The following is a 24,122-nucleotide window of genomic DNA, read 5'->3' as shown; positions in this document are numbered from 1 at the left end:
CTGCCACCCCCCACAGCGGGACAATGCCTGCCGCGGCTGGGACAGCGGGACAGGACCCGAAAATCGGGACTGTCCCGCTGTAATCGTGACAGTTGCATACCTCCCAACAGTCCCGATTTTATCGGGACAGTCCCGATTGTCAGGGCCTGTCCCACTGTCCCACCCACGGGCGGCAGTGTCCCGCGGTGTGGGGGGGCTGTTGGGAGTCCCCCCTGTCAGCTGCTAAGCAGCGGGGAATAAACGCATGCGCACAGCGTCTATTCCCGCAGCCAGGGGGCTGGGGGCATGGCTAGAGGCTCACAGAGCCTCTGGGTCATGCCCCCATAGCGGCAAAATGGGGGCGTGGCCTCGCGGGGGAGCCGCGAGTATAAGCCACGCCCCCAAATTAGGCCACACACCCCCGAAAATTTCGACGCGCCTTCGGCGAGCAGCAGCAGCTTCCCGACTGCTGGGCTACCAAAGTTGGGAGGTATGCAGTTGGGAGGTATGAAACTGTGGCAAAGCATGATGGGACTCAAAGGCGTAACTACCATAGGTGCAAGGGGTGCAGCTGCTATGGGGCCCAGAGCTGAAGGGGGCCCATCAAGTAATATGTTTTACATACATTTATCACCATCAGTTGCTAAATAGGGGGCCCTTACAAACTTTTGCTATGGGGTCCATGAATATGTAGTTACGCCCCTGATGGGACTTATAGTTTCACAACAGCTGGAGGGCCATTGTTTGGATATGCCTGGCCTAGTGTGACATATGGGTGGTGTGAAGCATGCAATTTCCCGAGAACTACCCAGCAGCTTCCTGTGTGGCAGGATTGCATACTATACGCCGTATGTGGTCTTTTTGCATACAAATGGGGCAGATGTATTAAGCCTGGAGAAGAGATAAACTGGAGATAAAGTGGAGATAACTTGGAAGAGTTAACGCACCAGCCAATCCGCTGTGTTTGAAATATGACAGTTTGGATCTGATTGGCTGGTGCGTTATCTCCTTCCAATTTATCTCCAGTTTATCTCTTCACCAGGCTTAATACATCTGCCCCAACGGATCGTATCCCATCCCAATCATGGCTGGGGAATCTGACAAATCCTTGTGGCAGCCATGTTGCTCTCCAGGTCCAATCCGACACATCCCATCGGATCAGATTCTGAGGTAAAATACATACCATCTGACACTTTTCCTGTAATTTCTTGGTCCGATCTATCAATGTCACGGGAAAAGACCTTAATCGCCAGCTGCAGGTGTCGTCATCTTATCTCCACAGCAGGAACTGCTCTGTCCCTGGGTGTGGCTGCTGTCAGGCTGCACTGGAGATCTTGCGCACTAGGCTGATACGGGGCTGTGGGCGGGGATCCCTGGCAAATGAAATGTTCATGCAATACGGAGAAGGGGTTGGCACAGGCTAAAGTGGGTGTCAATGAGAAACTTGTAGGTACAAACAATTACCTAATAACCAACATAAGCACCGCTCCTTTTAGTAATTACTGGCGGTATCTGGTTGGCGGTGCTCCCAAAGATGTTCAGTACTGTAACGGAAGAAAAAGGTCGCTGAGGTGAGCGAAAGGGAACATGCGATAGGTTTTTTGGGGCACGCTTTTTTCTCCCCTGTGTTTACTCATCATTTCTTTATTTCTGTCTCCAGCGTCCTCTCCTGTTCTCTCCCTAGCATGTGCACTGTATGCATCCTGGGTGCCCGAGGGGAATCAGCGACTGAAAATGCTTATGGATCGTCAACGCAAAGGAGCGGCAGTTGGAGTGACAGGAAGCTGATGTGTGGGAAAAAAACACAGGCGGGAGGGGCTGTGACCACTTCCTGCCGGTCTCAGTTGCACATTAACGGATCCCTACATTCGCACAGACGGCAGAAACTGTCCGATGGTTCAGGAATTGCGTATGCTTACCGAGTGATTAGTAATCCACCGCAATTCCCTAGGGGCGCCTTCTCCTTCTGTCTGGGCAGCAGCTTTCTGCTCGCAGGCCATTGCGACTTCTAACATTAGCGATCCATGCTGAATGAGCCCCTTAGTCTATGGTCAGTCATCGGGTATTGTGGTTATGCTCTGATCATTACGCACATACGGCGCTGCAGACCAGATTCCAAGTTGGGCGTATCCACCGGTATCATGGAAGCGTCTCACGTATTTCAGCATACACCAGAGACATCAGTGACTGTGGATGAGTAGGATCAGCCAGGCGGTTACAGACAGGGATCCCGACCTGTGCACACAGTCCATCAGAGGCCGGCCGCTGCACGCCGTGCCTGCCGACACCCCCCACGTCTGCGAATGGATGATTTACATAATCGCCGACCATCTAATGATTTCTCCAGCGTTCGCAGTTCAGAGATACCTATATATTGACTCTAAACTGCGGGGACCCTGTGAGGGGACAGGACAGGCAGCTGACACCCAGTGATGTCAGCTGCCCGCCCTCCGCATGTCCGTTATGGCCTCATTAGCCTGAGAACGCCCATGGAACACTGGCGTCCCCCTGCCCGGCGTCCCCCGCTCACTGAATGTTCGCTATGGGTGCACTCCCCTCCGTCTGCTGCACAGGTGTAGAAAAGCGGCTGAAGCACAACATCGGTCACCGGAACTGATAGGAATAAGGTCCTGAGTGTATGTGCCCGGACCACACTTGCATCTTACAAATACACATGAATATTATTGTCTATACCAGTAAGAAATATCCTGCATTTGTTTTATCTCGTTCCATTAAGCTCACACTAAGCAATAACCGGTAAGAGAGAGAGCATCGGATGTTACGGGTGTTTCCACATAGGCTGCGATTAGATGTTTATGCTAAACATCCATTTGCAGCCCTGCGGGAGAATTCGCACTGCGAATGGGGGGGAAGAGGCAAATGTGAACGGCGGCCGGGTCAAAAATGACAACCAGAATAACTCCATATGTGTGCTGCTTGTAAGGGGCTGGGGAAGAGGGCACTATGTACACAGCTGCTAATTAGTGGCACCATGCATGTGGCTGGTAAGGGGGTGCTGCATGGGTGCACATCTTGCACCCATTATAACACTGCCTATGTCGCACTGTGATGTGACTAGGACGCACCAGGAGACTGCGCTGATTAATGTGATATGTGACGCAAACTAGACACTCAGGGTGAAATTTACTAAGATGTGAAATACACTTCAAAGGTCATGTTGCTATAGGCAACCAATCAGAAGCTACTTCTTATTTACCACCCTCTAGAACAGGGGTGGCCAAACCTGTCCTCAAGATCTACCAACGGTGTATGTTCTCCAGGCAACCTGTGGATCTATAGTAGGAATGAATGCAGCAGGTTTTAAAATGTGACAGTTAGTAATGACTGCACCTGTGCACCAGCTAGGTGATCTGGGAAATGTGACAGTAATGACTACAGCTGTGCACCAGCTAGGTGGTCTGGGGAATGTGACAGTTAGTAATGACTACAGCTGTGCACCAGCTAGGTGATCTGGGGAATGTGACAGTTAGTAATGACTACAGCTGTGCACCAGCTAGGTGATCTGGGAAATGTGACAGTTAGTAATGACTACAGCTGTGCAGCAGCTAGGTAACCTGGGAAATGTGACAGTTAGTAATGACTACAGCTGTGCACCAGCTAGGTGATCTGGGAAATGTGACAGTTAGTAATGACTACAGCTGTGCACCAGCTAGGTAACCTGGGAAATGTGACAGTTAGTAATGACTACAGCTGTGCACCAGCTAGGTAACCTGGGAAATGTGACAGTTAGTAATGACTACAGCTGTGCACCAGTTAGGTAACCTGGAAGACGTGGCCCGGTGGTAGATCTCGAGGACCAGTTTGGCCACCCCTGCCCTAGAAGATAGTAGACAGGATGTGATTGGTTGCCGATAGCAACATGACCTGTGAAGTGTATTTCACATCTTAGTAAATTTCACCATCAGTGCTAGAAGATTCTCTCAGGATCTTGGCGCGATTGCAGCAATGGCGTATGAGGACGCATCTGTATCTGTAGGCCCAAGAGGACAACTACTGTATATAGTAACAAATTCTCTCTTTATACAATGAAACAATAATTATGGTGCAAGAATTTAGTCTTAAAATAACAAATGAATTATTATTAACACATTCTGATATATTGTTAAACTTTGCAGATCCATTCCGAAAGTAGCCAGTCCAAAGCGTCTATGTCGAAAGTCAATCAGTTGACATCATAAATTCGATATGCATATTGTCGACATGGTAATAAAATCGCTATGGCAAAAACACGGCACATGGAAGGACAGACTTGAGGGGTTTTTCACAATTTTCTTTGACACTTTTTCATACTTTACGGGGAAGAGACGACTTTGGGATCCGTGTGCTGAAATCTACAAATTGTGCCCAAAAAAAAAATCATATTGACCGTTTCAAGTGACAACCACGTGTGGACTTTTTGTCTATGTAAACCTTGTTCCATGACAACACTTTGAAGAGGACCTGGACACTGTTGACCCCTGACCCTTTATACCATCACCCTCTGAGCCCGCAGTGGTGAGTTATGTTGATAGCAGCGTGACAACACGTAAGTGTCACATCGGTGGTGCTATGGGCGTATTACATACACAATTACACATAATATTCCCGGATGTGTTGTTATAGGTGTCCAGCATCTTGTAGGCCGGTACATTGTGCAAAGTCAGGTGATTGCGGCTGTCTAGTTAAAGTCGCACAGAGTAACTCCAGGTCACATGACGGAACAGCAGCAGCCGCAGCACTTCCGGGGGTAATTGTCAGTATAAACCTTGTTCTCCTTCCCATAGACAAAGTAGTCGTACTGATTGCTTCTCCAGTTGTATACCACCTTGGTGAGCGGCAGCCACTCAATGCTGTGTCTCTGGGGAGAGAGAGCAAATGTATTATTATATATGGGATATTATACATTATAGAGAAAACAGACATCACCAGTCGGGTAACTCCCAGAGACATTGGAGGCAGCGACCACTGGGCTCCAGCTGTCAAAGGGGTCCCAAGACAGGAGGCTGCCAAACTAGCACAGATATCTATCCACTCATTTCGTGAGTGGATAGTGGGGTAATAAAAATGTCGGAGGATGCGTTCCGCCGCCGCTCGCCACGATTCGGGGTAATTCGCGTCCGCTCGCCTCACTATATAAATTCAACTCCACGCCGACGTGGATAGTGGGGGAATGAAAAGGTCGGAGGACGCGTTCCGTCGCCCCTCGTGATCGCATCGCATGACCCTTAAAATGGCCCATGCGATGCGATTTCCCTACGGTGCCGTACGTAGGAAAAGTGGGCGCCGTGATAATACACAAGTACCAAATGAAGTTATTATAAAGATGTGATGTTCAAATATTCTCTGTACAGCGCTGCGGAATATGTATGCGCTATATAAGAAACTGGTAATAAATAATAATAAATACATTTAAAAAAACTTTTAGAGGGGGATATCAAAGCTTAGAGAGAAATACAATTGTAAGAGATAATGTACCAATAAATCTGCTACTGTCATTTTTCAAACACAGAGTGTAACATGTGAGACCGAAGCTGATTGGCTGGTACATAAAGCTGTATTAAAAAATAACCGTTGATGTCTGTATTAATTATCATTTGCAGCCAGCACTAAACATTAAGATTCCTGATCACTACAATTAGCTGCAATAAGGAAACTCTAAGTTTTTAACCCATACTGTATTAGGCGTTTTCAGTCAACTTACTGCAAATTGAATCCACCCCTTCATATACTGCGGTGCAGGATTACCGATGCCGGCAAGTACGTACCTGTCTGAGTATCCGGGACGAACCGGCAAACTGCGACTGATGCTGCTGCAGGCCATTCAGGGAAGCCTGATTAACCGCCGGATCCGGGAAGCTGTTCAGCGGCGACAACTATAATGGGAAATAGGAGGTTACACTCCAATCACACACACAGAACCCTTCATAAGACAAGAGGGAGAAGGAGAGGAGGAGAGGGAGAAGGAGAGGAGGAGAGGGGGAAGGAGAGGAGGAGAGGAAGGATAGGAGGAGAGGGGGAAGGAGAGGAGGAGAGGGAGAAGGATAGGAGGAGAGGGAGAAGGATAGGAGGAGAGGGGGAAGGATAGGAGGAGAGGGGGAAGGATAGGAGGAGAGGGAGAAGGATAGGAGGAGAGGGGGAAGGATAGGAGGAGAGGGGGAAGAGGGAGAGGGAGAAAGGTTAGGAGGAGAGGGAGAAGGATAGGGAGAAGGGTCGGAGGAGAGGGGGAAGGATAGGAGGAGAGGGAGAAGGGTCGGAGGAGAGGGGGAAGGATAGGAGGAGAGGGGGAAGGATAGAAGGAGAGGGGGAAGGATAGGAGGAGAGGGAGAAGGATAGGAGGAGAGGGAGAAGGATAGGAAGAGAGGGGGAAGGATAGGAGGATAGGGAGAAGGATAGGAGGAGAGGGAGAAAGGATAGGAGGAGAGGGAGAAAGGATAGGAGGAGAGGGAGAAGGATAGGAGGAGAGGGGGAAGGAGAGGGGGAAGGATAGGAGGAGAGGGAGAAGGAGAGGGGGAAGGATCGGAGAAGAGGGAGAAGGATAGGAGGAGAGGGATAGGAGGAGAGGGGGAAGGATCGGAGGAGAGGGAGAAGGATAGGAGGAGAGGGGGAAGGATAGGAGGAGAGGGGGAAGGATCGGAGGAGAGGGGGAAGGATCGGAGGAGAGGGAGAAGGATAGGAGGAGAGGGAGAAGGATAGGAGGAGAGGGGGAAGGATCGGAGGAGAGGGAGAAGGATAGGAGGAGAGGGGGAAGGATAGGAGGAGAGGGGGAAGGATTGGAGAAGAGGGGGAAACCGCTAAAGGTAGCTGGTGCTTCTCCATCCGCCATCACTGGGAATAAGTGGGCATCTCAGTCCTCGCACATTCGGACACACGTCTGTACACCAGGGGAGCGATATGAACACAAAGACCTAGAAGTGCGGCAAGGCCTCAGAATCAACCTCATTAGTGATCTATATATGTGGCCTCCTCACCAGCAGCTGCTCGTCCGTGAAGACCTTTTCCCCAGTCACTTTCTTAAACAGCGCAGTGGGGAACTCGGAATTGTGATCAGATATAAACTCGAACATGTTATTGTTCCTGGAAGACAGAACAAACGATATCTGTTAATCAAATTTTCCACGTCATACATAGAAACTGTAGGTACCAGATTCGGGTTTTGGACCCCCAGGAAATCTGCATCAATTTTGGTGGGATTGTGGGTCCGGTTCGACCTGTGCACCAAATAAAGGTTCCTAATTTGTTACCTTTATTGTCTCATTTATACCTACTGTATATACCGTACGTCTTCAAGGCCCCATCTAGCGGGGAACCCGAACATTTTTGTGCTCAGCCCTATGGGCCGAGTCCGGCGGTACTGTACGTGTGACATACAGCAGCACTTGTCCGCACCTAATTGGGATCCCCAAAAACGTTACACCGGCCATGCCGCTACCATCCTGGTGCACATATAAGACATGGGTCATTGGGTCAACCCTAATTAGGTTCACCCCATATGGTCGAGGGTATCCAGATGGCAATAGTCAACACATGAAAAAGGTCAACATAAAGGTTTTTCGTGATTTTTTTTCCTCTTTTTTTTTGGCCTTTTTCATGCTTTACCATCCACGTGAACCCTGATTGCGAATGGTAAAGTATGGCGAGTGTAGGGGAGCGAATCACCGGACCCAAAGCAGGAAGAGGAAAGCGGTTCACTAATTCCGGGACCATGTGCTCAAGTGTTGACGTTGAGACAAAAAAAGCGTGAAAAACTTGTTTCATCCTATTCTATGTCATCCTTTTGCTTGTGCCAACCTTTTGTCATTGTCGACGTACTGCATGAACTTCTGACTGTCTACCTAGACCTGGGTGAATACACCATATTGAGCCACATGTATTCCCAAGTAGCATCATTCACCAATCGGTTAGAGACAGCCCCTGTGACCAGCATCTTGGTAGGCATTAGCCCACAGGTCTTCAACCTGTGGCCCTCCAGATGTTGTGGAACTACATGTCCCAGCATGCCCTGACAGTTTTGGCATGCTCTTATAGGAAAAAATGTGGCAATGCATGCTGGGACATGTAGTTTCACAACATCTGGAGGGCCACAGGCTGAAGACCCATGCATTAGCCAAACCCCTCACCCATTCTTCTTACCATTTGACTCTCAGCTCGATGAAGCTCAGGATTTGCCCGCGGCCGCAGCATCCCACGCACATCACATATCCGCTGCCGTGACACGTTGTGCAGCTGCGGGGGGAGAAATCATACGTCACATTATACCACACAGTGGGAATTACCGGTATCGCAAGTACAAAGCGGACAAATATTCCGTTTGCCGCGTAGACTCTCTTGAGAGGGGGGGGGGGGGGGGGGGTCCTGATGTAAACACTTTGGGGTAAATTTACTAAAGCTTCCAAAAAATGAAAAGGAGGGGGATATTACCCGTAGAAACCAATCAGACTCCATCTATCATTTTATCCTAGAAAATATAGACAGAAATTGATTGGTTGCTATGTGCAACGTCACTTCCAAGAGTTTTAGCGGTGCCACCACCCAGGGGGCTAGGTCCTCCAGGTAGCCCCCAAAAGTGGGTTTAGGAAACACCTGCCATCCAGCTCACCCTCCATGTTTATGTCACATAGGTGGGACGAGGGGCTGTGCGCATATGGAGGGACAACTGAATCATTTGGTGGATTTCTCCATCAAGCCCCACACTTGAATTCCCCCCATAGAGGTGAGGAGCAGTTTTAGCCTTTTATTATATAACATTGTATATTACTGACAAAATGTATTCGATTTTGATGAAATAATATTTTAGGCCCAAATCACTATATTTCCTAATAATATTGATCCCAGTGATAAAGCACATACATTATAACCCTATTATTAATGTCATAGATTATTCATAAAAGAAACACTTATCGTGCCAGTAACTACCACATCGCTCGGTGCCCACCTCTGTGTTCCGCATCCTGCGCACTGACTGCAGACTTCATTCATCCTCCGTCCAGACCCGCCACACGCAGAGCAAGTCACCTGTATGTTCCGCAAGCACAGAGACACAGTGTTACGCGGCTGCAGAATGGGAATGGTTAGGATATGGCGGATCCATGGTGTCTACATCGACCATGTTATGGCAGGCCGCGCTTAGTCTATCCCAGCTAGTTAGATGCCTAAAGATAGTCGGCAGCATCTAGATCGAATGTAACGGAAGTTAGCCGAAAGCTTTATGTCGGCAAGGATAGTTTCCAAAAAACAGACTCCTTGTTTACACAGTCCTGCATATAAATGCACTGTGGTACTTACCCGATGCGCTCCGTGACATGTCGTACACACAGTCCTGCACGTCCCCATACACTGTAGGCAAGTCTATAACAAGAAACAGAAATATGTGGATTAGCACAGCCTGTCCCTAAACACCATTAGCCACCTCTATGATTGACAGAACAACCATTGGGAAAATAGTCTTTCCTGAAAGTACCAATTGTGTCCACTCTGCGGCACAGTCAATGGCCGATATACGTTGGGGCATCATGCTGTGTGGACAGGCAGTCTGAGACTGTATACTTGCTGATGTACATGGTCTCTATAGGCACATGTAAATGCCTGCCCAGTTGTGATGTCAGGCACATCACGCCGACAATTGTGATGTCAGGCACATCACGCCGACAATTGTGATGTCAGGCACATCACGCCAACAATTGTGATGTCAGGCACATCACACCGACAATTGTGATGTCAGGCACATCACACAGACAATTGTGATGTCAGGCACATCACACAGACAATTGTGATGTCAGGCACATCACACAGACAATTGTGATGTCAGGCACATCACACCAACAATTTGAAAGTGTGTATACACTTGGCGAATGTCAGATAGTTCTGCAGATATCCATCGGCCTAGGGCACAGTGCATGTTTTGCAGGTCTCCTCAAAGTGAAGTTTTTAGCTCCACCTGTGGATCTTTTAAAATGTGTCAGTCAGTAATGAATGTACTTGTGCACCTTTCGGGTGACCTGGAAACTGTGTGGGGGCCTGAGAACAAAGTTTGAGAACCACTGGCCTAGTGTGTACCCAGCTTAACAGATTTTAGTGATATCCATGCTAGGGTACAGGTGACGTAATTAATACCACAGTAATTTTGATTTATCCATCTGTGTTGAAGCCTGGTTTGCACTGCAGCAGCTGTTCTTAGTGTTACCTTCAGGGAGGATGTGTGGGGAATGGGCATTTTAATTTTGTTGTCCTGGAACATGGATGGAACCTGCACGGGTATATCCCAGGGCAGAGGGGGTGGCCCATAAGCTGGGGAATCCACCGGCTGGCCTGTCCGCAATGATAAGAGGCATACATTATTCTCTCCCATTCACAACTGTAAGACTTTCTCTAGATTGCAGCTACTCTATGTAACCCCCTCCCACAATAAGCATTCCGCAGAGTAATCTGCTCTTAAACTACAAATCCCAGCAGTGTCACTAGCGCAGGGCTGGGCAACACCGGCCCTCCAGATGTTGATGAACTACACATCCCAGGATGCTTTGCATTAGTTTTGCTATGTGGCCATGCTGAAACTGATGCAAGGCATGCTGGGATGTGTAGTTCATCAACATCTGGAGGGCCGGTGTTGCCCAGCCCTGCACTAGGGTATAGTGGCGAGTGCATGCCACCCTGGGTGGTGCCCACATAGCAGCCCTGCTCTGCTATTTTATTGCTACTGCCTGGGACAGTGTGATGGACAATACATGTGCCATCCAATGTACCAGGATAGAGGGCACATTCATGGGGGGGGGGGGGAAGGGGGGCGTAGCATTGCTGACAAGACCATTCCTCCTTTCATGCACGCATGCCCCACAGTGCCGAAATGGGCGTCAACACCTGTAGTGAAGCTCTAGTAGTTCTAGAAAATTTTGCATTTTTTAAACACATACACAAAAAAAAGAATGCACACACTGACCTACGTAAGGTGTTGTCTTCCATTCACAGTCCCTGGACTCTGTGAAAGTCTCCAGTCGATACTAAAAGTACAAGACAAAGCGTTCACAGCATCCAAAGCATTGCTGTGTAACCCTACGGTCAATGGCCAATATAATTCTACACCCAACTAAAGGTCCATACACACTGGGCGACTATGCCCAGCGTGTATGGACAGTGATGATGAGAATCATTGCTGCGGGGAAAGCCGCTCAGTGCATACACACTGAGGGGAGGACGGCGTTGCATACTGCAGCGCTACGCACAGCCGTCCTGAAAGCCGATCATCAGCTGGTATTACCAGCAGATGAACAGCTTTCCCGGCGATGTTGCGGGAGCACGCAACAGCGATCACCGCTCATCGCCGGACTATACACACTGGGCGGCTTTGAGCTGAAAGCCACTCAAACCTCCTGTTTTGAGTGACATTCAGCTCAAAGTCACCCAGTGTGTATAGGCCTTTAGACCACCTGTATTGTCTGCTACATCAATGACAAAGATAGATAGATAGATAGATAGATAGATAGATAGATAGATCAGTGGCATAGCCTCCGTGCGGCAAACCCTGCAGTGGCGGGGGCGCTGAGTGATGTGGGCGCCGGGGTCTGCGGGAGCTTTGCCGCATTCGTGGCCGGGAGCTGGGACCTACTTTGTCTGCGTCCCAGCGCTCCTAGCCTCTTCCTCCTCCTTATGACAAAATGTCCCTCAAAAAATGGCCGCAAAATTTGGCGCTATGCCACTGAGATAGATAGATAGATACCCACCCGGTATGTATTAAACGGTCTGAGTTCCTGGAAGTTCATCTCTTCTGCCGGCGTTGCGCCATAACAACACTTGCTCCTGACGTAATCCAGCAGAGCCTTTCTTGCGACATCTTCGGAGATGAACGGGACCCTGTAGCGAGGAGACCACAAGCCAATCAGCAGGACGCAACCAGCGATTCACTCGCCATAAGCCCCAGGTGTCCGGTACAGGACCTGATACTGTTCTACTTCTAGCATTATAAGATCATCCGCAATGTATCCCCCAGTGAGTGAGTCACACACACAAAGTCATCCAAATCTAATAGAGCTTAAAAGAGGTTATGTACTTAGCCTTGGAGAGATACAGTAGCAGCCAATCAGCATTGCCATGTTACAGGCTGTGTTTGAAAAATGACAGTTAGGAGCCGATTGCCTGGTGCTTTCTCTCTCTCCACTGTATCACTCTCCAAGGTTTAGAACATCTGCCTCATCTCATGGAGCATAAGAACATTATTTACAGGTTTGTCCACATACACGTAATGGGCCTAATTCAGGTTGTTTTGCAAAAGAAAACTCCTTATTTAATGGACAAAACCATGCTGCACCGCAGGTGGGGCAGATGTAACATGTGCAGAGAGAGTTACATTTGGGTGGAGTGTGTTCAAATCTAACTTGCAGTGTAAAAATAAAGCAGCCAGTGTTTACCCTGCACAGAAACAAAATACCTCACCCAAATCTAACTCTATCTGCACATGTTTTTGTTTTCGCAAACCATCCAGAATCACCCCAATAGTGACATAATGGTCTTTTGTGTGAGCAGCTGCTGCTGAGAAAAGATGACGACAGGCAATCTTACGTCCAGTTGGCATTTGCAGGTGTCGGCACTGCAGCAGGAATCGGCCCCGTGTATGGAGGAGGTGGGAATTTACCACCTGTGATTGGAAAGAAAACTTCAATTAATACCTAATAGTATGTTTTGTATGAAGCTACAGTCTGGAACCCCATATCGCTGTCCGCCTCCAAAGTGACATCATCACTCAACAGCTTCTGACGGAACATCAGGCATACTAGCGCCCTGCACCACACAAAACCCATGCAGTTCCTCTTTCCTGCCTGGGGGTGTGTCTCTAGCACAGTTATATCTGTATTTCTGCAGAATGATACATACAGACCAAACTGTGCTAGAAACACAACAGCAGACAACAACACCCCCAGGAAAAAAAGAGGAACAGCACAGATTTTGGAAGGGTGCTGGTCACACTTCGCTTGTATCCATGCATTTAAAACTCTATCATTTGCCCCCATGTCCCAGTTGTTCTGTTGCTGTCTTATCAAAGTTATATCTTAGCAGCAGCGGATTTCCAAATGCTGTAAAAAAAAAACAGTGATTCATCTAATGATAATCGGGAGAACACATTAACATATGGCAATGTGAATAGTGTATAGGGGCACCCAGACAACTCCCATACCGGGGCCACAATTATCCTAAGTAATATGGGGTAGAGGTATCAAGAAATGAAAAGAGTGTCCATGTAGTTGCCAATAGCAACCAATCAACTATCGTTTTATAGGATATACTCGATAAATACTGCCTCAGAGCTGTAGTCTATTTCTCTTTTCACCGTTTGATAAATTAACCCCAATCCCAAAACGGTGAAACATTCCTTAGACAATAGTATAAATCTGTCCTTCCAAACTTTAACCAGACAAGCGGCTTACACTTCCTGCGAGTCAGTGGTGCGAAATTATATCAGAAATAGCTTTCTGGGAACCACTTACCCCCATCAGAGGGGCCTATTCCTTCATAACCCGGAATAGCTGTCCATTCTGCGCGTGGGGCTGTCGGACCATCTATGCCCATAGCAGGACCAGTGGGCGCTGGAGGGTAATATGGCGGACCCATCGCCGGACTGGTTCCCGCAGAAGCCATGTTTCCTTCAGGATAGTTTATGTATCCAGGGATGAAAGGTTTCCCCTCGGTATCTGTTTGGGAAACAGGAAAGATCAGGACCAATGTAGGGGTCTATGTACTAAGCCTGGGAGAGAGATAAAGTACCAGCCAACTTATTGACGGTCTACGTAGATGCTGTAGACTATGATCCAGTTGGACTTTGGCAATGAAGTACATTTCCAATGCAGATACAATCTGGGTCAAACCCAGGTTACACCTCATTCCCACTGTGACTCCAAATTAGATTGTTCCCAGGTCGGCACCACTTACTCTGCACGCGGGTACAGTCTCTTCTCCTGGCGAGAACGTAATCTCCAAGTGACAGGAAATCCGTCTCTTCCCATGCTGTGAACGAGACCTGGATTGGATGACCCAGGTTACCCGTTTATACTGCAGTGCACCTGGGTCCTTCCCGGGACTTACACTGGTCGTTACCGAGGTTGGATTCCCGAGTCACTGGACCCGGGTTGTTTTTTTTTTTTCTAGGGAGCAGTTTCCGCTGAAGCGCAACCTAGGTTATCACTAGGGTTGGCCATCGGGTTTGCCTATATCGATGATGACACAAACCATCGAAGGCAGGTAACTATTCAGTATTGGGCCTTCAATGGTTTTACCTTCGTTGTCTATGCACATGGGTTGATTCTGTGTGAGAGCCAGGGGAGGAGCTGAGCTGTAATTGACAGCCCAGCATGTGAAAGAGGCGGGACATCCCATTTGCGGACTTAAACTCAGTACACAGAGCAGAGCAGACTTATTTATTTGGTACTTGTGTAGTTTGGCGGCGCCCATCGCATCGCATACCATAAGGCATACGATGGTATGCGATGCGACGCGATATCGCGCGATATTGTACAATGCCATTCAATTTTAAAATTGTATGACATTGTATATGGCATACAATGCGATGCGATGCGATTAAACATTGTATAAGCACCCTAATGGTTGCTTACAATGTTAAATGCATCCCCCCCCCCACTATAAACGTGAACCCGAAGCGTGGCGAGCGCAGCGAGCCCGCGAGGGGCGGCGGTATGCGTCCTCCGACCTTTTCATACCCCCACTATCCACGTCGGCGTGGAGTTGAGAATAGAAAGTGTGGCGAGCGCAGCGAGCCACCGAGCCCGAAGCGTGACGAGCGCAGCGAGCCCCGCAAAGGGACGCGGATACCTGTGAAGGCCGCGAGGGGACCTGTGATACCTGTGAAGGTATCCGCGTCCCCTCGCCACGCTTCGGGCTCGCTGCGCTCGCCACACTTTCTATTCTCAACTCCTCTCGCCACACTTTCTATTCTCAACTCCCCTCGCGGGCTCGCTGCGCTCGCCACGCTTCGGGTTCACGTTTATAGTGGGGGGGTGGCGTGGGGGTGCATTTAACATTGTAAGCACCCATTACGGTGCTTAAAAGCACCCTTTAGGGTGCTTATACAATCTTTCATCGTATAGGGGGCAAAAATCGCGTTGCATCGCATCGCATGCCATCGGGTGCATGGCATGCGATGCGATTAAAACATCGCGCGATGGAAATCGGGGGCGCCGCCAAAATACACAAGTACCTTTATTTTATTACCAGTTTATTTTATAGCACATACATATTCCGCAGCGCTTTACAGAAAATATTTGAACATTCACATCAGTCCCTGCCCCAGTGGAGCTTACAATCTATGTTCCCTACCACATGTACACGCACACAGACGTTCTAGGGTTCATTTTATTGGAACCCAATTAGCCTACCAGTATATTTTTGGATTGTAGGAGGTAACCGGAGTACCCGGAGGAAACCCACGCAAGCACGGGGAGAATATACAAACTCCACACAGTTAGAGCCATGGTGGGAACTAAACCCACAACCTCGCCGTTGTGAGGCAGTAATGTAACCATTATAACGTCCAACAATGGTCTGACTGGTGTACATCATACAGACTTCTTGACGTTCACCAGTCCGACCATTGTTGGAAGTTGTCAGGGCCCCGTGTGCTTCATGGCTGAGGACCCACAGACACCAGAGCCAGCGAGAGCTAATCATGGAGATCTGTTTGCAAAAGAACGCCTTCATGTAATTACTTAGTGAGCAGCTGGTACACCCAGAGATATGAGCAGAGAGGGACGGTATATACAGCTATCTCATATTGTGTAGCAACATCTCCCTGACTGAGTCACAGCATCATAAGACAGAGAACGGTCAGCGACCACAGTGCTCCCTACTGAAGACCTTCCCTGCTGGGTCCCTGGTAAACGTACACTACAGCTGCCAACTGGTGGCACTGGCAGCAATATATAGGACATGAAAAATACTGTTCCTTCTCCAGAACACCCCTCCCCCAGCCTGGAGATGTATATACGTACGCCGGAACATAGGGCGGCTGGGCGCACATACCTGGGTTCTTCAGATAATTGGGCTGATACGGCTGTCCCATGGCTCCATAAGCCGGTGGACGTCCCCCACTAGAGAACAGAAAAAGGAATGAGAGGAAGTGTAATTGTATGTTATTATTCTATCTCCTATATATTTGGCTACATCTGTCACTCAAAGTGGGTGTCTGTGTCTATAACGCTCTGTTCCTGGACTTTCCTCTTAATGTGTGATTGCCTTCATCTGTGCTGAACACCTTTCTGAGAAATTAACCTGTTTAAAACAGGTGATGGCAATCATACATTAAGGGGAAGTCTAGAAACAGAGCATTGGGTCATGTTGGGAGGTATGTGACAGAGAACCAGCCCAGTGAGCCCACAGACAGTGCCAGACACCCACTGCCTTCCCATGTTGCCCAGCACTGCTACTCCACAGCCACCAGGTGAGCGCCCCCCTCCCGCGATTTGCGGCAAAACCCCCCCCCCCCCGCGCGATTCGCGGCAAAAACACCCGCTCCCCCGCGACCCCCCCTACCGCGGTTCGCAGCAAAAACACCCCCCGCGACCCCCCCTCCCGCGATTCGCTGCAAAAAGAACCCCCCCACGACCCCTCCCGCAATTCGGGGCGGCACTCCCCCCTGCGACCCCCCTCCCACGATTCGCGGCACCCCCCCCCCCCCGCAATTCGCAGCAGCCCCAGGATTAAATGGCACATGCAAAACACTGACATGGCTATGGTCGACAATGAAAAAGGTTGACATGAGTTTTTGAAGATTTATTTTTAATTTTTGTAATTTTTTCATATTCATTGTCATGTGTCGACATGGACACCAATGAAGTGGCACACTTATGTCAACATTTACATGTGTTGACCTTTCTGTGTTGATTTTTTCTTGTGGCGATTCGCGTCACACCCCCCGCAACCCCCCCTCCCGCGATTCGCGGCAACCCCCGTGACCCCACACCTCCCGCAATTCGCGGCAACCCCCCACCGGAACCCCTGAGAACCCCGCCCTCCCGCGATTAGCGGCACCCACCCCCGCGACCCCCCCTCCCGCAATTCGCGGCACCCCCCCGTGATTCGCGGCAGCTCCAGAATTAAATTGCACATGGAAAACACTGACATGGCTATGGTCGACAATGAAAAAGGTTGACATGAGTTTTTGAATTTATTTTTTTCATTTTTTTAATATTTTCATATTCAGTCTCATGTGTCGACATGGATACCAATGAAGTGCCACACTTATGTCAACATTTACATGTTTTGACCTTTCTGTGTTGATTTTTTCGGTACTTGTGAGTTATCTGGGCTGCCGATTTTTTGATTGTATGCCTTAAGTTAAGGCATACAATCAGATGCGATGCGATGCGATATCGCATCGCATCGCATCGCATGCGACCATCGGATGCGATGACCCGATTTTTCCATAGGAATCAATGTTAAAATGGACTGAGTCCATTTTAACATGGAATTCAATGGGAAAAAGGGGTCCTTTTCATACCCCTACTATCCAAGTGGGCATGGAGTTGGATATAAACCTGTGGCGAGCGTAGCGAGCCACCGAGCCCGAAGCGTGGCGAGCGAAGCGAGCCCCGCGAGGGGACGGTATTCCGTGTCCCCTCGCGGGGCTCGCTACGCTCGCCACGCTTCGGGCTCGGTGGCTCGCTACGCTCGCCACAGGTTTATATCCAACTCCATGCCCACTTGGATAGTAGGGGTATGAAAAGAACCCCTTTTTCCCATTGAATTCCATGTTAAAATGGACTCAGTCCATTTTAACATTGATTCCTATGGAAAAATCGGGTCATCGCATCGCATCGCATCCGATGGTCGCATGCGATGCGATGCGATGTGCCCGATCCGACCCGATTTAGAAATCGGACGCCCAGATAACTCACAAGTACCATTTTTTCTTGTGGCAATTCTCGGCACCCCACCCCGTGACCCCCCCCCTCCCGTGATTCACGGCACACCCCCCGCGACCCCCCCTACCATGAATCGCCGCAACCCCCGCCCCCGTAACCCCCCTCCCGCGATTCTCTGCAATCCCTCCCCTCCCGCGATTCGCAGCATCCACCCCCCCACAACCCCCCCTCCTGCAATTCGCGGCACCCCCCGTGACCCCCCCTCCTGCAATTCGCGGCACCCTCCGCGACCCCCCCTCCCGCGATTCGCGGACACCTAAGTTGCAATACAGGGCATCTTTCATACAATTCTAACCATATTTCTCATATACAAACGTTCACAAATTAAGGGGGCGCAGCCCCTTACGACGGTGTGAAGAGCGCCCGTAGGGCGCGATGAATCACCTAGTATATACATATATCTATATCACAGAGAAACTCGGCACTCAGATACATTGGGTTATATTTACTAAGATGGGATGTTGCTATGGGCAACCAATCAGAATCTACTTATTTATTTAGCACCTTCTAGACAGGGCTGGGCAATTGCGGCCCTCCAGATGTTGAGGAACTACACATCCCAGGATGTTTTGCATTAGTTTTGCTATGTGGCCATGCTGAAACTGATGCAAGGCATGCTGGGATGAGTAGTTCCTCAACATCTGGAGGGCCGCAATTGCCCAGCCCTGTTCTAGAACATAGTAACATAGTAATTAAGGTTGAAAAAAAAGACGTTAGTCCATCGAGATTAACCTATCTGACTTGGAACTACTGACTTGTAAGTCACATCTATAGGATTCCCTTAGTGGCTGTATCCAGTTTTGATGTTAATTCAGTAACAGTATTTGCTGTAACCATCCCACCGGCAATGAGTTCCAGAATGTTACTGCTCTAACGGTGAAGAATCCTCTTCTTAATTCAGTACGGAATTTCTTTTCCTCGAGCCTCAGTACATGCCCGCGTGTCCTAAGTATAGGCCTGTTACTGACCAATCATCTCCCAGTTCCAAATGATTCCCAATCCTGTATGTGAACATACTAATCATATCACCTCTCAGCCTCCGTTTCTCCAGTGAAAACCTATTCAGCCTGGTATAACCTATCTTTGTATTCTAGTGATTCAAGACCTTTTACTAGCTTAGTCGCCCTTCTCTGTACCTGTTCCAATTCATTTATGTCATTTTTAAGGTGCAGTGCCCAGAACTGAACACCGTATTCCAAGTGTGGTCTCACCAATGCCTTTTAAAGAGGCACTATCACATTGGCATCCCTTGAATCCATACCCCTTTTAATGCATGCCAGTGTCCTGTTTGCTTTTGCTGCTGCACTTGAGCAGTGTGCACTATTACCCAATTTTTCATCTATGATGACCCCCAAGTCCTTCTCTACAGCAGAATTCCCTATAATAACTACATTTAGCCTATAAGTAGCTTGTTAATTTTTGTTCCCATAATGAATTACTTTACATTTATCAACGTTAAACTGCATTTTCCACCTTTCCACCCACCTTTCCAGTTTATTTAAGTCACTTTGTAGAGTATACACATCATCTCCTGAGTTCATTTCCTCACTCAATTTCATGTCGTCAGCAAATATTGCAATTTTACTCACTATGTCACTTCCTATATCATTAATGAATATATTTAACAAGGTGGGTCCCAATATTGAACCTTGGGGGGGGGGGGGGGACTCCACTTTGGACCTTACCCCAGCTGGAATGTATGCCATTTACCGCCACTCTCGGTCCTCAATTATGCAACCAGTTTTTAATCCAATTACAAATGTTATCTCCTAACCCTAAAGTTACCTAGTTTTATTAAAAACCTTTTATGAGGTACAGTGTTGAAAGCTTTAGAGAAATCAAGAAGTATTTAATCAAAAGATTTCCCACACCCTACTGACTTCCTCATAGAAGCTAATTTAATTATTATGACATGATCTATTTTTGACGAACCCATGCTGAGTCTTGCTAATCACTTCCTCCTGTTCTAAGAAAATTTGGATACTATCTCATTGTTCCTTGTAATATTTTCCCCACAATGTAAGGCTAACCGGTCTATAATTTTCAGGGAGAGTTTTGCTACATTTCGTCCATATTAGTACTAGAAGATAATAGCTAACCTCTGATTGGTTGCCCTTAGCAACATCCCACCTGAAATTGAACTCCCATCTTAGCAAATTTCCTCCAAAGAATCCCAGCAGTATTTCCTGGTGCCTTCCAAATCCTCACAGCTAGTAACGTCACAAGTAGTGTCAAGAAAGGCTTTCATGAGTCTTCCTGTGATGTCATCGAGTGCCGCCAGTCATTCGGTTATTATTTCAGATCATTTAAGTCAGAGTGACGATACACACACACACACACACATCTAGGACTGGAACAAGCACAGTTATTAAGGACTATGGGCCTGGCCCAGCTTTGCAAGCAAAGCAAAAAGACAAACAACTGGGCAAAATCATGGGCACTGCAGGTGGGGCAGATGTAACGGAATGCAGTCATGACAGTTACAGTGTCCAGGTTGACACATGGAAAAATGTCGACAGACACCAAAAACCATGAAAAACTCATGTTGACCTTTTTCCATGTCAGCTTTTTGCTTGTGTCAACCTTTTTCATGTGTCAGCCTTTTCACTGTCGACCAATAGTGGCCGCAGCATGCTTGGACAAAGGAGGGAACATGCTTGGACGAGGGAGGGAGGTGTTAACGATTTGCGGGAGTGTGCATCATTAGTGACAGGGAGCGTACAGGCCAGGCGATATTGTCCACAATATTACTCAGAAAGCCCTTTCTAAAAGATATTGCGACCAATATCGTCTAGTGTGTATGGACCTTAATTTAATATAACTTTTTGCTTAGGGGCAGCTGATACCCTCTATATATTTTATTTGGCTATAAGGTGTGTAGTGTAAGGGGGCCTACGCACGTAGTGGTGTGTGTAGGCGAGTGTTCTGAGTAATGCTAGATCACTCAGCGCTGCTTGTTAACCAATTAATAACCACCATGCTGGCTATTAATCGCTATGGCCCCCACACACAGCGTTGTAGGGGCATATTCTGAACGATTTAGTTAGATTAAGTAAAATCGCTCAGAAAATGCCGGTATATCGCTCCATGTGAAGGCCCCATAAGAAGCAAAGCAGCAAGTGACTGACATAGTACTCAGCGGGTGCAATAAGAGGAGATCAGACACAACGCAGGTGAATATGACACCGGGCACTGCTGATCTGCGCACCTGGGTGTAGCTTCCTGTTTAATCAGTGACGCTGCACAGAGGAAAAAGAAAAGAAAACGACTTTTAAAAACTTTCTTAGATAATGGCACGGGGCTTAGTGAGCAGAGATGACATGGCTGCTGTTACACTATGGGGTGAATTCTGATTCACTCGGAAAGGCACAATCACTCTCTAATGGACAAAACCATGTGCACTGCAGGTGGGGCTGATGTAACATGTGCAGAGAGTTAGATTTGGGTGGGGTTTTACTTCAAACTGATATCTATATTGCAGTGTAAAAATAGAGCAGCCAGTAAGTGTATGGGCACCTTTACTCTTTCTGCACATGTTACATCTGCCCCGCCTGCAGCGCAGTATGGTTTTGTCCATTAGAGAGTGATTGTGCCTTTCCGAGTGAATCAGAATAACCCCATATGTCCATGTCAGGTTTATAGGACCCGTGCCATTATCTCTGCGGACTGAATACTGTATTCCGGCGGTCGGGAAGCCGGTTTTCACAATACAGACGCTGGCAGGAGACCAGTAATGGACGCTACTGCGCACTGTCATGTGAATTTACGGAAATGTTATGCTAACTTAGGGACACTACTGCATAACTCCCAACTTTTCTTAGAAACATAGAACTTGACGGCAGATAAGAACCACTTGGCCCATCTAGTCTGCCCCAACAAGGAGGGACAGCCGCGCACGGCAAAGGTGCGTGGCTGAAAATAGGGCCGTGACTTATCGTCACGGGGGTGTGTTCTAATCATCATTCATGCAAGGCCGCTCTGGGGGCCTGACCAGCGGCTTTGTAAACTGCTGGTGGCCAGCCCCCAGCCTCTCTGCTGCTGGGATTAGACGCTGTGCACAGTGTCTATTCACCGGATTACAGGGGGGACTCCCAACTCCCCCCCCCCCCCACCATGGGACACGGGACAGTTGGGAGGTATTCTTCTGTGCAATGTTTCGTAAATAACGGATACTACTGTGTGGCAATGCCCCTTCCCCATGAAGCCATGCCTCTACATTTTTGGCGCGCATTGTCCCTACTGCCAGCACAGGGCTCCAAAATGTCTAGTTACAGCACTGGCTAGGAGTAGACACTATGAGGGGACTCAGGGTAAGGCTGCAGAAACGGGGGGTAGGTTGAGGTTGGCTTCGGGTCAGGTTTAGGTGGCACGGTGCCAGGGTTAGGGTTAGTCAATAGTGGGGAGTGCTAGTTTCAGGCTGCGAGGTATGAGGGAAGAATTAGGGTCAGATGGATGCGCCCAGGTGCCACCCCCCAATACTGTTGCAGGGAGCCAGGCAATGGGGAGAGAGAAGACAGGCTGCCACCGCAGCACAGCGTCTCTCCCCAGCCCAGCACATGCTGCTCAGTGCTGAGCTGGAGAGAGAGGTAGCAGCAGCACAAGTTAGATATTTATTTTTCCCACTGGATGTGGACACGCCCCCTTCTGGTAGCCCCTCCCCTACATTTTACCCGTCCTGACCAACCTGTTGGTGCCCCTGAGCGGATAGCATTCAAACAGAGGTCACACACTAACCGCGGATCTAACCGCACCGGGACAGAAGACAATGCTTCAGACTAACAAAGTTACTTGGAATCACGGGGCCTTATGTTCTCTCCTGCAGTTGAATTCCATTTTAAGCCTTGGAGAAGTGATAAAGCAGAGAGAGATAAAGTCACAGCCATTCAGCTCCTAACTTCCACGTTACATGCTGTATTTGAAAAATGACAATTGGGGGCTGATTGGTTGGTACCTTTTCTTTGCCCACTTCATCGCTCTCCAAGGCGTAGTACATATGCCCTGAGTCACTTTATCTACAGTAGGTAATCTTTGTCACATGTCCCCATGTTACAGGACCAGTTCCACAGCAATCCTTGTATGGAAATGACAACACAGAGAGACGCACAAGGATAACATGAGGAGCTGGTAACCGGCAGCAACACAAACACAGAGAACATAGGGTCATTCATTAGGTTACCAGAGCCGGTCTGTTACACAGAGGGATGCGGTCATTCGTCAGACTGCATTTAGGTCTACAGTCATTAGGTCGACCCCACTAGGTCGACTGGCAGGAAGGTCGACCTGACTTAAGGTCGACATGGGCCAAGGTCGACATGACTTAAGGTCGAATTTGCATAAAGGTCAACATGAGGAAGGTCGACTGGTCATAAGGTTGACATGACTAGGGCGTGGTGGGAGAATAAAATAATGTGCCGAGCGCAGCGAGGCACCGTGCCCGAAGCATAGCGAGCGATGCGAGGGTCCGATTCTCATTGCCAACTGTGTCCATGTCGACTGTGTCAACATTCGGATCAAAAAACAGTGAAAAACCCATGTCGACCTTATGACCAGTCGACCTTCCTCATGTCGACCTTTATGCAAATTCGACCTTAAGTCATGTCGACCTTGGCCCATGTCGACCTTAAGTCAGGTCGACCTTCCTGCCAGTCGACCTAGTGGGGTCGACCTAATGACTGTAGACCTAAATGCAGTCTGACGAATGATCTCATTCCTACACAGAAGACTGTGGGGGAAATTTACTAAAGGAAATTTGTAAAAAATAGGTGTATTTGTATCCAGAAATATACTTATTTTTGACATTTACTATCCCGAAAATACAGCAATTTGTATTTGTATTGATAGCACATCAAGATGAATACGAATTGCCGTATTTTCGGGATAGTAAATGTAAAAAATAAGTGTATTTCTGGATACAAATACAACTATTTTTTTACATATTTCCTTTAGTAAATTTCCCCCTGTATGCTATTAAGTAGAAGGGCAATATATGCAAGGTATACTACTACGACTTCTCCCATGGAGACCCCTTCTCTAATCACACAGCAGCCCCGACAGGACCCGTTCCCTAATCACACAGTACCCCACCCCCCGACAGGACCCGTTCCCTAATCACACAGCACCCCCGACAGGACCCGTTCCCTAATCACACAGCACCCCCTGACAGGACCCGTTCCCTAATCACACAGTACCCCACCCCCCGACAGGACCCGTTCCCTAATCACACAG

General features: G+C 48.4%; 1 protein-coding gene across 1 annotated transcript in view; it reads right to left on the bottom strand.

Moving 5' to 3' along the window:
* LOC146026915 (uncharacterized) overlaps positions 1–24,122 on the bottom strand; it is a 40,982-nt gene that overhangs the window by 15,896 nt on the left and 964 nt on the right. The window contains exons 2-13 of the mRNA XM_083157962.1: positions 15,997–16,064; positions 13,452–13,655; positions 12,529–12,604; positions 11,694–11,823; positions 10,913–10,973; positions 10,160–10,284; positions 9,262–9,324; positions 8,912–8,991; positions 8,110–8,202; positions 6,948–7,053; positions 5,745–5,852; positions 4,689–4,837 (exon numbers count right to left, since the gene is read on the bottom strand). Of these exons, the coding sequence (XP_083014088.1) occupies positions 4,689–4,837; positions 5,745–5,852; positions 6,948–7,053; positions 8,110–8,202; positions 8,912–8,991; positions 9,262–9,324; positions 10,160–10,284; positions 10,913–10,973; positions 11,694–11,823; positions 12,529–12,604; positions 13,452–13,655; positions 15,997–16,064 (1,263 nt within the window). The remainder of the gene's footprint in view (positions 1–4,688; positions 4,838–5,744; positions 5,853–6,947; positions 7,054–8,109; positions 8,203–8,911; positions 8,992–9,261; positions 9,325–10,159; positions 10,285–10,912; positions 10,974–11,693; positions 11,824–12,528; positions 12,605–13,451; positions 13,656–15,996; positions 16,065–24,122) is intronic.

This window comes from Crinia signifera, chromosome 8, assembly GCF_055691185.1.
Source record: "Crinia signifera chromosome 8, ASM5569118v1, whole genome shotgun sequence".
Classification (NCBI taxonomy): Eukaryota; Metazoa; Chordata; class Amphibia; order Anura; family Myobatrachidae; genus Crinia; species Crinia signifera.
The sequence above is the reverse complement of the archived record's forward strand: the minus strand, read 5'-3'. Positions and strand labels throughout refer to the sequence as shown.